General features: G+C 43.9%; 1 protein-coding gene across 1 annotated transcript in view; it reads left to right on the top strand.

Annotated features, from left to right (window-relative positions):
- LOC110503384 (calsyntenin-2) overlaps positions 1 to 14,927 on the top strand; it is a 488,175-nt gene that overhangs the window by 360,150 nt on the left and 113,098 nt on the right. Inside the window, exons 4-5 of the mRNA XM_036962198.1 lie at positions 2,230 to 2,438; positions 7,153 to 7,302. Of these exons, the coding sequence (XP_036818093.1) occupies positions 2,230 to 2,438; positions 7,153 to 7,302 (359 nt within the window). The remainder of the gene's footprint in view (positions 1 to 2,229; positions 2,439 to 7,152; positions 7,303 to 14,927) is intronic.

Here is a 14,927-nt window from a genome sequence, read left to right as displayed (position 1 = left end):
CTTGGTATCACTGGGTTAACTAGACAGAGGGTTATTCGTTAGTAGGTAGTAGATTACCTTGGAATCACTGGGTTAACGAGCCAGAGGGTTAATCATTAGTAGGTAGTAGATTACCTTGGAATCACTGGGTTAACTAGACAGAGGGTTATTCGTTAGTAGGTAGTAGATTACCTTGGAATCACTGGGTTAACTAGCCAGAGGGTTATTCGTTAGTATGTAGTAGATTACCTTGGTATCACTGGGTTAACTAGCCAGAGGGTTATTCGTTAGTAGGTAGTAGATTACCTTGGTATCACTGGGTTAACTAGACAGAGGGTTATTCGTTAGTAGGTAGTAGATTACCTTGGTATCACTGGGTTAACGAGCCAGAGGGTTATTCAGTAGTAGGTAGTAGATTACCTTTTTATCACTGGGTTAACTAGCCAGAGGGTTAATCATTAGTAGGTAGTAGATTACCTTGGTATCACTGGGTTAACTAGACAGAGGGTTATTCGTTAGTAGGTAGTAGATTACCTTGGTATCACTGGGTGAACTAGCCAGAGGGTTATTCGTTAGTATGTAGTAGATTACCTTGGAATCACTGGGTTAACTAGACAGAGGGTTATTCGTTAATAGGTAGTAGATTACCTTGGTGTCACTGGGTTAACTAGACAGAGGGTTATTCGTTAGTAGGTAGTAGATTACCTTTTTATCACTGGGTTAACGAGCCAGAGGGTTATTCATTAGTAGGTAGTAGATTACCTTGGAATCACTGGGTTAACTAGACAGAGGGTTATTCGTTAGTAGGTAGTAGATTACCTTGGTATCACTGGGTTAACGAGCCAGAGGGTTATTCAGTAGTAGGTAGTAGATTACCTTTTTATCACTGGGTTAACTAGCCAGAGGGTTAATCATTAGTAGGTAGTAGATTACCTTGGTATCACTGGGTTAACTAGACAGAGGGTTATTCGTTAGTAGGTAGTAGATTACCTTGGTATCACTGGGTTAACTAGCCAGAGGGTTATTCGTTAGTATGTAGTAGATTACCTTGGAATCACTGGGTTAACTAGACAGAGGGTTATTCGTTAATAGGTAGTAGATTACCTTGGTGTCACTGGGTTAACTAGACAGAGGGTTATTCGTTAGTAGGTAGTAGATTACCTTTTTATCACTGGGTTAACGAGCCAGAGGGTTATTCATTAGTAGGTAGTAGATTACCTTGGTATCACTGGGTTAACTAGACAGAGGGTTATTCGTTAGTAGGTAGTAGATTACCTTGGTATTACTGGGTTAACTAGACAGAGGGTTATTCGTTAGTAGGTAGTAGATTACCTTGGAATCACTGGGTTAACTAGACAGAGGGTTATTCGTTAGTAGGTAGTAGATTACCTTGGTATCACTGGGTTAACTAGACAGAGGGTTATTCGTTAGTAGGTAGTAGATTACCTTGGTATCATTGGGTTAACTAGCCAGAGGGTTATTCGTTAGTAGGTAGTAGATTAACTTGGTATCACTGGGTTAACTAGACAGAGGGTTATTCGTTAGTAGGTAGTAGATTACCTTGGAATCACTGGGTTAACTAGACAGAGGGTTATTCATTAGTAGGTAGTAGATTACCTTGGTATCACTGGGTTAACTAGACAGAGGGTTATTCGTTAGTAGGTAGTAGATTACCTTGGTATCACTGGGTTAACTAGACAGAGGGTTATTCGTTAGTAGGTAGTAGATTACCTTGGTATCACTGGGTTAACTAGCCAGAGGGTTATTCGTTAGTAGGTAGTAGATTACCTTTTTATCACTGGGTTAACGAGCCAGAGGGTTATTCGTTAGTAGGTAGTAGATTACCTTGGTATCACTGGGTTAACGAGCCAGAGGGTTATTCGTTAGTAGGTAGTAGATTACCTTGGTATCACTGGGTTAACTAGCCAGAGGGTTATTCGTTAGTAGGTAGTAGATTACCTTTTATCACTGGGTTAACGAGCCAGAGGGTTAATCAATCCCTCATCTTAACCACAACAGCATATAAAAGAAACCTCAACCAACCGGCTCTTACTACTTCTTGCAGTATTTCCCAAACCAATCCTTGGGTCCCCCAGCCATTCAATATGTTGGGAAACCAACATATGGTTGTTGGGAAACCCTGCATGGCATTATTTAGATTTTCTCGTATCCATTTTATAAAAACTTTATCCTGCCTTGACCTTTAGCTCCTTTCTCCCCTGTCCTCTCTGTCGCCCCTGCTGTCCACAGGGCGGTGGTACACATCCAGGTGAATGATGTGAATGAGTTCTCTCCAGTGTTCCGGGAGGCCCAGTACCACGTGGCGGTGACAGAGGGGAAGATCTATGACAACATCCTGCAGGTGGAGGCTACAGACCAGGACTGTTCTCCTCAGTACAGCCAGATCTGTAACTACCAGATCACCACCTCCAACACACCCTTCGCCATCGACCGCAATGGTTAGTAAACGCAATGGACCACACACACATTCACAAGTTCACTCACAGAGACAGACAGACAGACAGACAGACAGACAGACAGACAGACAGAGAGAGAGAGAGAGAGAGAGAGAGAGAGAGAGAGAGAGAGAGAGAGAGAGAGAGAGAGAGAGAGAGAGAGAGAGAGAGAGAGAGAGAGGACATAGAGGGAGAGAGGCTGTTGTCTGTCATTGGTAAACGCAGGGGGGTCAAACTTCATTTATTAGCTTTACACAGTTGTCAGCCGACACAGAGCGTTTTGGCTGCTGACACGTGTAAGCTGACGTTATAATTGAAGGCAGGGGAATAGACATCTCTGTCAGGTGGAAAGCACTCTGCATTATTATGTGTGAGTGAGTGGGTGTGTGTGTCTGACAGATGAGGCGAGACACACAGTGAAATTGGATGAGGCAGCAGAACACAACAGCAGAACACAACAGTACGTGCAGGTAGAGAGGTACTGTATGTTGAGATATGAGCTGAGATGGAGACAGTAGTTTAGGGAGAATACAAATGATAGTAAATGTATGATAAAGAGGAAAATCTGCCTTTACAGGTAACAACTGTTAACAAGTTGTCATAGCTGTAAAGAAGCAGTAGAGGTTAAGATCACCACCAACAACACACCCTTTGCCATCGACTGCAATGGTTAATAAACGCAATGGTTAATCATCAAATCAAATCAAATATTATTTGTCAAATACAACAGACCTTACAGTGAAATGCTTACTTACAGGCTCTAACCAACAATGCAGTTCAATAAAAAAAATATATATGAAAAATATCTCCCCCCCAAAAATTTAAAAGAAATAAGAATAGGAAATAAAACTACAAATAATTCAAGAGCAGCAAATAAAATAACAGTAGCGAGGCTGTATACAGGGGGTACCGGTACAGAGTCAATGTACGGGGGCACAGGTTAGTCGAGGTAATTGAGGTTATATGTACATGTGGGTAGAGTTATTAAAGTGACTATGCATAGATAATACCAGAGAGTATCAGCAGTGTAAAAGAGGGGGTGGGGTGGGGGGGGGGGGGGGTGGGGGGGGGGAGTCTTATGTTCAGGAGTCTTATGGCTTGGGGGTAGAAGCTGTTTATAAGCCGCCTCTTGGACCTAGACTTGGCACTCCGGTACCACTTGCCGTGCGGTAGCCTTCCTCTTAGGACCTTCCTCTGACACCGCCTGGTATAGAGGCCCTGAATGGCAGGAAGCTTGACCCTGGTGATGTGCTGGGAGGTACGCATTACCCTCTGTAGTGCCTTACGGTCGGAGGCCGGGAAGTTGCCTTTCCAGGCAGTGATGCAAACAACAGGTGTACAGTTAAAATTGGCAAAAAACACACATATTTCTTTCAACAGGGCTGTTTGCTGATGATCTGGTGCTTCTGTCACCAACCAAGGAGGGCCTACAGCAGCACCTAGATCTTCTGCACAGATTCTGTCAGACCTGGGCCCTGACAGTAAATATCAGTAAGACCAAAATAATGGTGTTCCAAAAAAGGTCCAGTTGCCAGGACCACAAATACAAATTCCATCTAGACACTGTCGTGTCTTTGGCTATGCCGGATTAAGTGATATGTCATGCTATTCTATAAAATAATTTCTCCGTAATTAATATTACCTGATTGAGCTAATTATGTAAATGTAATTAACTAGAGAGTCGGGCACCGCGAAATGATATGTATATTGCTGTTATCTTCCGAATAAACTCTTAAAGACCTAGTAATATTTTACATCAATAGCAGTCAATATTAATCATCATCTTAATTCAGTCTCATTTGAAAGTTGTAAAGTTTTGGTTATCTGCACGAACCCTGGCTAACAATTTGAATCAGCAATACAAAATTGGGTTGAATTATGTATTTACTAAATACCTAACTAATCACACAGAATTACACATACACATAATTAAATCATAACTTGATTACAAATTACGTCATAAAGGAAAACGTACCTCGCGGGCGGAACAGATATGACAGCTTGTTACACAAAAGAAAAGGGGCTGGGTGTGAGTGAAGGAGCAGGAAGTCTGAGGAACAAAGGCCGAAGCTGTGCTATCGTAAATACAGTATCTTATGCATTCTAAATTACCGCCCATTTGGAAAAGGAAAATGCAATAAATATTTACTCTGAGCTGCGCTTCGGTTGGTTGGTGATAGATGGAAAGCCGTGTTGTCCAACCGAGTCCTTTGAAGAATGTCTCTGGTTGTCAATTGGATATGTTGTAGTAACGTCGTTGTGTGATAGACGGGATACTCTGTCTATTCCTTCCTAACCCTCGTTTGCAGCGGCTGTTGCTAACTCAACGGCTAGGAGGTATCACTTATGTAGTGAATAAGAGTTCAAAGTTCATACCATTCGCAACCAAAGCTCACGCTGATGTTGGCTTCATTCTGTAGTTATTATCTGAACCATTCTGACATCGGACCGTCGTCCCCACATCGGAACAGGAGGTTATATTGTCGTCAAGGCTTTATATAGGAAAGGAGAGGAGGGCATGTTTGAAAAGTTTTATAGCCCATGTCCCTTCACAGGGGCGGACCACTGATTGAGCAGAGCCCTATCTTATGAAAACCCAAATCTCACATTTTAGAAGCTAAAATCACATTTCATTCCATCACGAATAATTTCATATTCAAACATTTAAATTGAACAACAATTCCATGTGAATCCGATAACTCTGATGTGTAGACTTTCCACTGTAGAGTTTATGTCATCTTATCATTGATGAGAATGTCTCAGATGACAACCGAACTGACATCATATTCATTCAGTACCACTGCATATGTTCCATTGGTCGGATTACCAGAATATAGTTCATTTCCCTCCACCTTCTGATGTTCCCAGAATCTCTATGTTAACCAAGGGTTTTGCAAATGTAACATCAGTAGGGTAGAGAGAGGAAAAAGGGGGTAAGAGGTATTTATGACTGTCATAAACCTATCCCCAGGCCAACGTCATGACAACACCGTTGCCCTAGAGCACAAAAAAACTATACATACCTTGGCCTCAGCATCATCGGCACAGGTAACTTCCACAAAGCTGTGAACGATCTGAGAGACAAGACAAGAAGGTTCTTCTACACCTTCAAAAGGAACATGACATTTGACATATCAATTAGGATCTGGTTAAAAATACTTTATGGTTATGAGGTCTGGGGTCGGCTCACCAACCAAGAATTCACAAAATGGGACAAACACCATATTGAGACTCTGCATGCAGAATTCTGCAAAAATATCCTCTGTGTACATTGTAAAATACCAAATAATGCATGCAGAGCATAATTAGGCAGTTACCCGATATTTATCAAAATCCAGAAATGAGCTGTTAAATTCTACAACCACCTGAAAGGCAGCTATTCATAAACCTTCCATAACAAATCCATCACCTACAGAGAGATGAACCTGGAGAAGAGTCCCCTAAGCAAGCTGATCCTGGGGCTCTGTTCACAAACACACCCCACAAATCCCCAGGACAGCAACACAATTAGACCCAATAGAATTATGATAAAACAAAAAAATAATGATTTACAAAAAATGTACAAGGAAACAGAGCAAACTAAAATGCTATTTGGCCCTAAACAGAGAATAAACAGTGGCAGAATACCTGACCACTGTGACAGTACCAAAATTAAGGAAAGCTTTGACTATGTACAGAGTCAGTGAGTACAGCCTTGCTATTGAGAAAGACTGCCAAACGCAGACCTGGCTTTCAAGAGAAGACAAGCTATGTGCACACTGCCCACAAAATGAGGTGGAAACTGAGCTGCACTTCCTAACCTCCTGACCAATGTATGACAATATTAGAGAGACATATTTCCCTCAGATTACACAGACCCACAAAAAAAATTGAAGACAAATCCAATTTAGATAATATCACAGTGCAATCGCAGCAGCAATAGCTATTTGCACATCGTTACAACACTGTATACATACATAATATGACATTTGCAATGTCTTTATTCTTTTGGAACTTTTGTGAGTGTAATGTTAAATTCACTTAGTTTATTATCTATTTCACTTGCTTTGGTAATGTTAACATATATTTCCAATGCCAAAAATGCGCTTTGAATTGAGAGAGCGAGAGAGATCTTAATTGGCATAATTGTCAACTTGTTAACAGTTGTTACCTGTAAAGGAAGTTTTGTCCTCTTTTTCATACATTCACTATAATTTCTATTCTCCCTAAACTACTGTCTCCATCTCTCCATCACAGCTCATATCCATACGTACTGTACGTCTCTACCTGCACGTACTGTTGTTGTGTTCTGCTGCCTCATCGCATTTCACTGTGTGTTGCCTCATCTGTCAGACACACACACACTGTTCTCCTGTTCTCATCAGCCTTAACTCTACCATATCAAATATTAAGCAGCACATTAGGACTACAACAAATCCCTCCATGCTTTCTTTCACACACACGCGCGCGCACACACACACACACACACACACACACACACAGACACACAGACACACACACTCACATAGACATGCTTTGTCCTGTGGAAGGCAATGCGTAATTTCTTATTCAGTTCGTATGATGGACAGAAGCCAGTTGATTAGGACCTCTGACCTCTCCTGTCCTCTGTAGATAACATCAGGAACACAGAGAAGCTGACCTCTGACCTCTCCTGTCCTCCATAGGTAACATCAGGAACACAGAGAAGCTGACCTCTGACCTCTCCTGTCTTCCATAGGTAACATCAGGAACACAGAGAAGCTGAGCTTTGATAAGCAGCAACAGTATGAGGTCCTGGTCACAGCCTTCGACTGCGGACAGAAGAGATCCACAGAGAGCGTGGCGGTACACATCTACGTTAAACCTGTCTGCAAACCTGGCTGGCAAGGTGATTTGTACTAGAAGGGCTGAACCGTGGGGGGTGTACATAGGGGTCTCTCACCATGTCTTTCTGTGTCTCACTGAATGCCTTTGATTCAGTTTGCATCTCTTAAAACCTGTCAGCGATCAGTATCACTGTCTTTTGAAGTATATTTCTGTGGGTGTGCATGTGTATATGTCTCTCTCTCTCTCTCTCTCTCTCTCTGTCTCTGTCTCTGTCTCTGTCTCTCGCTCTGTCTCTCGCTCTGTCTCTCGCTCTGTCGCTCTCTCACTCCCTTGGGAAAGGGCCATCAAAGAGCTGCTGTAATCAACACAGCTGACACAGCTCTTAACACCTCCTCAGGAATATCACAAGACAGGCTACAGAAATACAACAAGTGTTCACAGCGTTCATTGGGACTCACAAGTATAAACAGGAATGCCAACTTCTAAGAACTTACAGAAATGACCACACACACTCGCAGACACTCAGACACACGCACACACACACACACACACACACACACACACACACACACTCACACACACACACACACACACATACACACACACACACACACACACACACACACACACACACACACACACACACACACACACACACACACACACACACACACACACACACACACACACACACACACACACACACACACACACACACACACACAGAGAGAGAGAGAGAGCACACAAAGAGAGAGCACACAGAGCACAGAGGGGAGGCCAGGGCTCATGTTGTGCAGGGTGACATTAGCCGCTCTCCCATGGTTCACAGCTAATTCTCTCTTTGAAAACAGTTTTACACTTTGTATTTCGCAAATTAGGATTTTAGACGTTTCATTCTAGGAAGAAGAGAGGACACTTATCCCTATAGGCAGTGTCGAGAGAGTGCTGGTGGTGGAAGAGGCAAGTGGGAGGAACATTTCATGGTCAGAGATTGAAGGACATGTCATACCGCCATGTCATACCGCTTTTCCACAGAACCCACTGTGACAGCCAAAGAACCCTAATGGAACCATTTTTTCCTCAGAGTGTACTACAACAACCATGTATATTGCTGTAGTCACTTTGTCAATCTATAAGGATTATACTGGCACTGCCAGCCTAAAGCACAATCTGAACTTCTAACTTTTTAAACAACCCCTCCACTGTTTCTCTCCTGCTCGTTCTTGCTGTCCTGGTAGATCTCTCAGAGTTGAAGCAGCTTGGCAAACACACACAAACACACACACATCTCCCTCTCCAGACAACCACGTTTGTTTTCTATTGCTGTTTTCACTTCTCTCCTTGATCCTCTCTCCACCCCCCCACCTCTCTAACCTCTAGTCAGAGTCACAGAAACAGTAAGGCTTAACATGGCTCCTTAATACTTAGTTATCATCCAGAAATAGACAATGTGACCCTGCATGCATATGTACATCTGTATTTGTGTGTGAGAGAAAAGAGAACTTCCTGTGCATGTATCTGTGTGAGATACAGTACAAGCTCATTTTTGCTGTGTGTGCTCACATCTGAACATTCACATCCTTACCATGCCTCTGTCTGTCTGTCTTTCCCCATAATGACACATGTCCTAGTCCCTGTACACCACTAACAGATGTCCCAGACACCACAGGCATCACTGATAGATGTCCCAGACACCACAGCCACCACTAACAGATGCCCCAGACACCACAGGCACCACTGACAGATGTCCCAGACACCACATATTGGAGACACACACCAAAACAAATCTGCATATTCAGTCATAACCCTGGGTTTATTCCCATCCTTTGTTGTAGTGGGTGTTTGTTCTAAGCTTGCTGCATGCTTCCCCATTGGCCTTGCTCTACAAAACAGGGATTAAGTTCTGATTCTGCCCTCTTCACCCCAGAATTAAACCTGACCCTACGGGTGTTACATAATAATTCAACGCGAAGGGTTTTCATATTTGTTCCCCCTCTGCAAAGCTATGAAATAATTATGAGGATGTATTCAGCAATGATAATAATATGGAAGGGAAAATTAGAACATTTGTGTTGGTTGATTACTGTTCACTGTAGGATTTGAAATGCTTGCGTTGGGTGTATTTCAGTGTAACTTTTGACTGTCAGTAACTGGGTGGAACATAATGTAGAAATCAAAGTTAAGTCTAGACCAAGCATCTTAGCTCAGAAGGAAGTCTGAGAGGCATTTTCTCTTCCTGAGAATGGGAGCACTATTGACTGGCAAGCTGTTTCAGAAACCTCTTAGAGCCAATCAGATTTGGTGGCTGGCCTTGGGCACCGGACCTGAGGAGAATTGATAAAAGAAGGGAAGAAAAAATAAATGACTTGGCACTTCCTCTTCTTATTATCCTGTCCTCCTCTATCCTTCCTCTCTTCTGACACTGTAGTGTGAAGTCTCTGGCTTGTCCTCGCTCTCTTTCGCTCTCTTTTTCTTTCTCTCGTTCTCTTTCTCGGTCTCCCCCTCTCTCTCACACTCTCCCTCTCTTTCTAGGTCTCCCCTCTCTCTCTCAATCTCTCTCTTTCCCTTTCTCTGCCCCCCCCTCTCCCTGTCTCTCTCTTTCTCTTTCTCTGCCCCCCCCCACTCTCTCTCTGTCTCTCTCTCTCAGGTCATTAAAATAGCAAAAACAATCAAAAATGACCCCAGCCATTATCACCTTGTCTGCTGTAGGTTCATTCACTTCAGTCGATCTATAAACACCTAGCCTATTAGCTACACAATTGTAATGTTAAACCCCTGAAAGGGTGGAAATATGACAAATGGTTCATAATGACACGTAGCATCAGAAACTAATGTAAACATACCACATTTTTAGAACTATATTTTTTCCATTTTGATGTATTTTAATGTAGGCCTACAGGGAGAATAGGCCATGTGGAGGCCAGGCCATTTTTTTTTATAAGTTCCTAACTTGCTTGATAAGATTAGTAAATATGTTCTCAATATATACTACTGTTCAAAAGTTTGGGGTCACTTAGAAATGTCCTTGTTTTTGAAAGAAAAGCACATTTTTTGTCCATTAAAATAACATCAAATTGATCAGAAATACACTAATGTTGTAAATGACTATTGTAGATGGAATCGGCTGATTTATTTTAATGGAATATCTACATAGGCGTGCGGAGGCCCATTATCAGCAACCATCATTCTTGTGTTCCAATGGCACGTTGTGTTAGCTAATCCAAGTTTAACATTTTAAAAAGCTAATTGATCATTAGAAAACCCTTTTGCAATTATATTAGCACAAATGAAAACTGTTGTTCTGATCAAAATATTTACTGGCCTTCTTTAGACTAGTTGAGTATCTGGAGCATCAGCATCTGTGGGCTCGATTACAGGCTTAAAATGGCCAGAAACAAAGACCTTTCTTCTGAAACGCATCAGTCTATTCTTGTTCTGAGAAATTAAGGTTATTCCAAGCGAGAAATTTCCAAGAAACTGAAGATCTCGTACAATGCTGTGTACTACTTCCTTCACAGAACAGAGCAAACTGGCCCTAACCAGAATAGAACGAAGGGTGGGAGGCCGTGGTGCACAAATGAGCAAGAGTACATTAGAATGAGAAGTTTAAGAAAAAGATGCCTCACAAGTCCTCTACTAACAGCTTCATTCAATAGTACCTGCAAAACACCAGTCTCAACGTCAACAGTGAAGAGGTGACTACGGGATGCTGGCCTTCTAGGTAACTTTAACACTTTTGTGGTTACTACATGATTCCATATGTGTTATTTCATAGTTTTGAGGCCTTCCCTATTATTATACAATGTAGAAATTGTATTGACCCTTGAATGAGTCGGTGTGTCCAAACTTTTGATTGGTACTATATATTTTTTTTTTATTCAAGAAAACTACTGTGCTCCGGACCTCCGTGTCCTCTCTCTCTCTCTCTCCACACACTCTCTGTCCCTCCTGTGAACTGGCCTCATATCAACTCTCCTTTCATTTGAAACTCTCTGACATTCAAACCTTCTTCTCCTCCTCCTCACATCCTTCACCTCTAGTAGTGTGAGGACTCACTTAAGGAAGACAAGGGCTGTCTGTTGGATTAGCCATATAATCTGTCTCTAGTAGTGGAAGCTGTTTAGGGGGATTACAGCTCATAATAATGGCTGGAATGAAGCAAATGGAATGGCATCAAACACATGGAAACCATGTGTTTGGTGTATTTGACATTATTCCACTAATGCCGCTCCAGTCATTACCACATACTAATCCTGCCCAATTGTCAGGTTTCTTCAAAATCGAACCCAGAAGCAGACCAGGACAAGGAGAGTAGGAAGAAGGTGAGTATTTATTTATTTACAAGTGAAAGTGAATGGTTAGATATATCCAGGTGGCGTAGCGGGCAGCGGTGGTGAGTTGATGGGAGTAAATAGGTGGATCCAATGGGGAAGCGGAATCCTCCGACGACCAGGCGGGAATGGGGTAAATGATCCGGGTGAGTAACTGAAGACAAAACAAACAGAGTTAAGTTTAAGGCAAGCAATACGTAACAAACAACAAAACAAATTCTATCCAACTTGAGGCTGATACAGTGGCACAACATACTGTTCATGGCTAACGATCCAGCAGGGAATGGATGTCAGGTCCGGGCTTATGAAGAGGAGAGATGATGATCAGGACCAGGTGTGCAGATAGCTGATGGGACACAGGTGCGGGTAATCAGAAACCCCAACTGGCTACATTGCCCGGCAACCAGACAGGGTGCGTTCCAGGACGCCGGAAAAAAACTCTCCAGGACAGAACATAGGCAAAAAACAGACTCAGGAAACGAGATTCGTGACACCAATTAAGGTGCCACCAACCTCCTGTGCTCCTTAGCACCTGATCTCAGAGGTGGACTGGTTGTAAAGGATGGACGAGAGAGGGGAAGAGGGGTTGACCTGGATTCAGGGTGAAGAAGGGCTCTTTAAAAACAGGGAGGTATATAAAGCAGTGTAGATTAGAGCCATAGGCACAGGGGCACACATACACACACAATCACAGGGGTGGGAAAAATACTGGGGTACACACAAACACACACACACACACACACACACACACACACACGGGTGGGAAAAATACTGGGGTGCACACACACACACACATACACACACAGAGGGGTGGGAAAAATACTGGGGTGCACACACACACACACACACACACAGGGGTGGGAAAAGTATCCAATTGTCATACTTGTAAAAGTAAAGATACCTTAACAGAAAATGACTCAAGTAAAAGTGAAGGTCACCCAGTAAAATACTACTTGAGTAAAAGTCTAAAAGTATTTAGTTTTAAATATACTTAAGTATCAAAAGTAAATGTAACTGCTAAAATACACTTAAGAATCAATAGTCAAAGTAAAAGTATAAATAATTTAAAATTCCTTGTATTAAAACTTCATTGGGATAAGGGGCAGCATTTTCACTTTTGGATGAAAAGCGTGCCCAGAGTAAACTGCGTGCTACTCAGTCCCAGATGCTAATATATGCATATTATTAGTAGTATTGGTGTCATGTACTGTCATGTTGTCTTGTCTCTGTCCTTTCCCTTCACCCTGTCTCCCTCTGCTGGTCGTGTTAGGTTACCTTTTCTCCCCCGCTTTCCCCCAGCTGTCCCTTGTCTCCTCTAACTACCCATTCACCCCGTTCCCCACCTGTTCCCTTTTTTCCCTCTGATTAGGTCCCTATATCTCTCTCTGTTTCTGCTCCTGTCCTTGTCGGATTCTTGTTTGTTTGTGTCATTCATGCCTGAACCAGACTGTCGTCATGTTTGCTGTAACCTTGTCCTGTCCTGTCGGAATCTGCCGGTCCATCTGAGCCTACCTATGTTTGGTAATTAAAGAAGCTCTGTTTAAGTTGATTCGCTTTTGGGTCCTCATTCACGCACCGTAACAGAAGAATCCGACCAAGAATGGACCCAGCGACTTCGGATCCTCTCCACTCAGCCGTCGAGATCCAGGGAGCGATGCTAGGCAGACACAAGCAGGAATTGTCTGCTGCTCGACATGCCGTTGAGACCCTGGCCACCCAAGTCTCCAACCTCACAGAACAGGTTCACCATCTCCGCCTCGATCCACCGGCCACTTCCAGGGCTTTCGAATCTCCGGAGCCCAGAATCAATAACCCGCCGTGTTACTCTGGGGAGCCCACTGAATGCCGCTCGTTCCTCACCCAGTGTGATATTGTGTTTTCTCTCCAGCCCAACACTTACTCCAGGAGCACTGCTCGTGTCGCCTACGTCATATCTCTCCTTATTGGACGGGCTCGTGAGTGGGGCACGGCAATCTGGGAGGCAAGGGCTGAGTGTACTAACCAGTATCAAGACTTTAAGGAGGAGATGATACGGGTTTTTGATCGATCTGTTTTTGGGGAGGAGGCTTCCAGGGCCCTGTCTTCCCTATGTCAAGGCAATCGATCCATAACAGACTACTCTATTGAGTTTCGCACTCTTGCTGTCTCCAGTGGCTGGAACGAGCCGGCCTTGCTCGCTCGTCTTCTGGAGGGTTTCCGCGCAGAGGTAAAGGATGAGATTCTCTCCCGGGAGGTTCCTTCCAGCGTGGATTCCTTGATTGAACTCGCTATTCGCATTGAGCGACGGGTTGATCTTCGTCACCGAGCTCGTGGAAAGGAGCTCGCGCTCTCCGTCGCCTCCCTCTCCGCATCACTACCATCTTCCTCTGCCGGCTCGGGTGCTGAGCCCATGCAGCTGGGAGGTATCCGCATCTCGACTGAGGAGAGGGAACGGAGAATCACCAACCGCCTCTGTCTCTATTGCGGTTCCGCTGGTCATTTTGTCACTTCATGTCCAGTAAGAGGCCAGAGCTCGTCAGTAAGCGGAGGGCTACTGGTGAGCGCTACTACTCCTGTCTCTCCTTCAAGATCCTGCACTACCTTGTCGGTCCATCTACGCTGGACCGGTTCGTCAGCTTCCTGCAGTGCCTTAATAGACTCTGGGGCGGAGGGCTGTTTTATGGACGAGACCTGGGCTCGGGAACATGACATTCCTCTCAGACAGTTAAAGGAGCCCACGGCCTTGTTCGCCCTGGATGGTAGTCCTCTCCCCAGGATTCAGCGTGAGACGCTACCTTTAACCCTCACTGTTTCTGGTAATCATAGTGAAACCATTTCTTTTTTAATTTTTCGTTCACCTTTTACACCTGTTGTTTTGGGCCATCCCTGGCTAGTTTGTCATAATCCTTCCATTAATTGGTCTAGTAATTCTATCCTCTCCTGGAACGGCTCTTGTCATGTGAAATGTTTAATGTCTGCTATCCCTCCTGTTTCCTCTGTCTCTTCTTCACAGGAGGAGCCTGGTGATTTGACAGGGGTGCCGGAGGAATATCACGATCTGCGCACGGTGTTCAGTCGGTCCAGGGCCACCTCTCTTCCTCCACACCGGTCGTATGATTGTAGTATTGATCTCCTTCCGGGAACCACCCCCCCCCGGGGTAGACTATACTCTCTGTCGGCTCCCGAACGTAAGGCTCTCGAAGATTATTTGTCTGTAGCTCTTGACGCCGGTACCATAGTCCCCTCCTCCTCTCCCGCCGGAGCGGGGTTTTTTTTTGTCAAGAAGAAGGACGAGTGGAAGACGGCGTTTAACACTCCGTTAGGGCACTTTGAATACCGGGTTCTTCCTTTCGGCCTCGCTAACGCTCCAGCTGTC

This window comes from Oncorhynchus mykiss, chromosome 24, assembly GCF_013265735.2.
Source record: "Oncorhynchus mykiss isolate Arlee chromosome 24, USDA_OmykA_1.1, whole genome shotgun sequence".
In the NCBI taxonomy this organism is placed as follows: domain Eukaryota; kingdom Metazoa; phylum Chordata; class Actinopteri; order Salmoniformes; family Salmonidae; genus Oncorhynchus; species Oncorhynchus mykiss.
The sequence above is the reverse complement of the archived record's forward strand: the minus strand, read 5'-3'. Positions and strand labels throughout refer to the sequence as shown.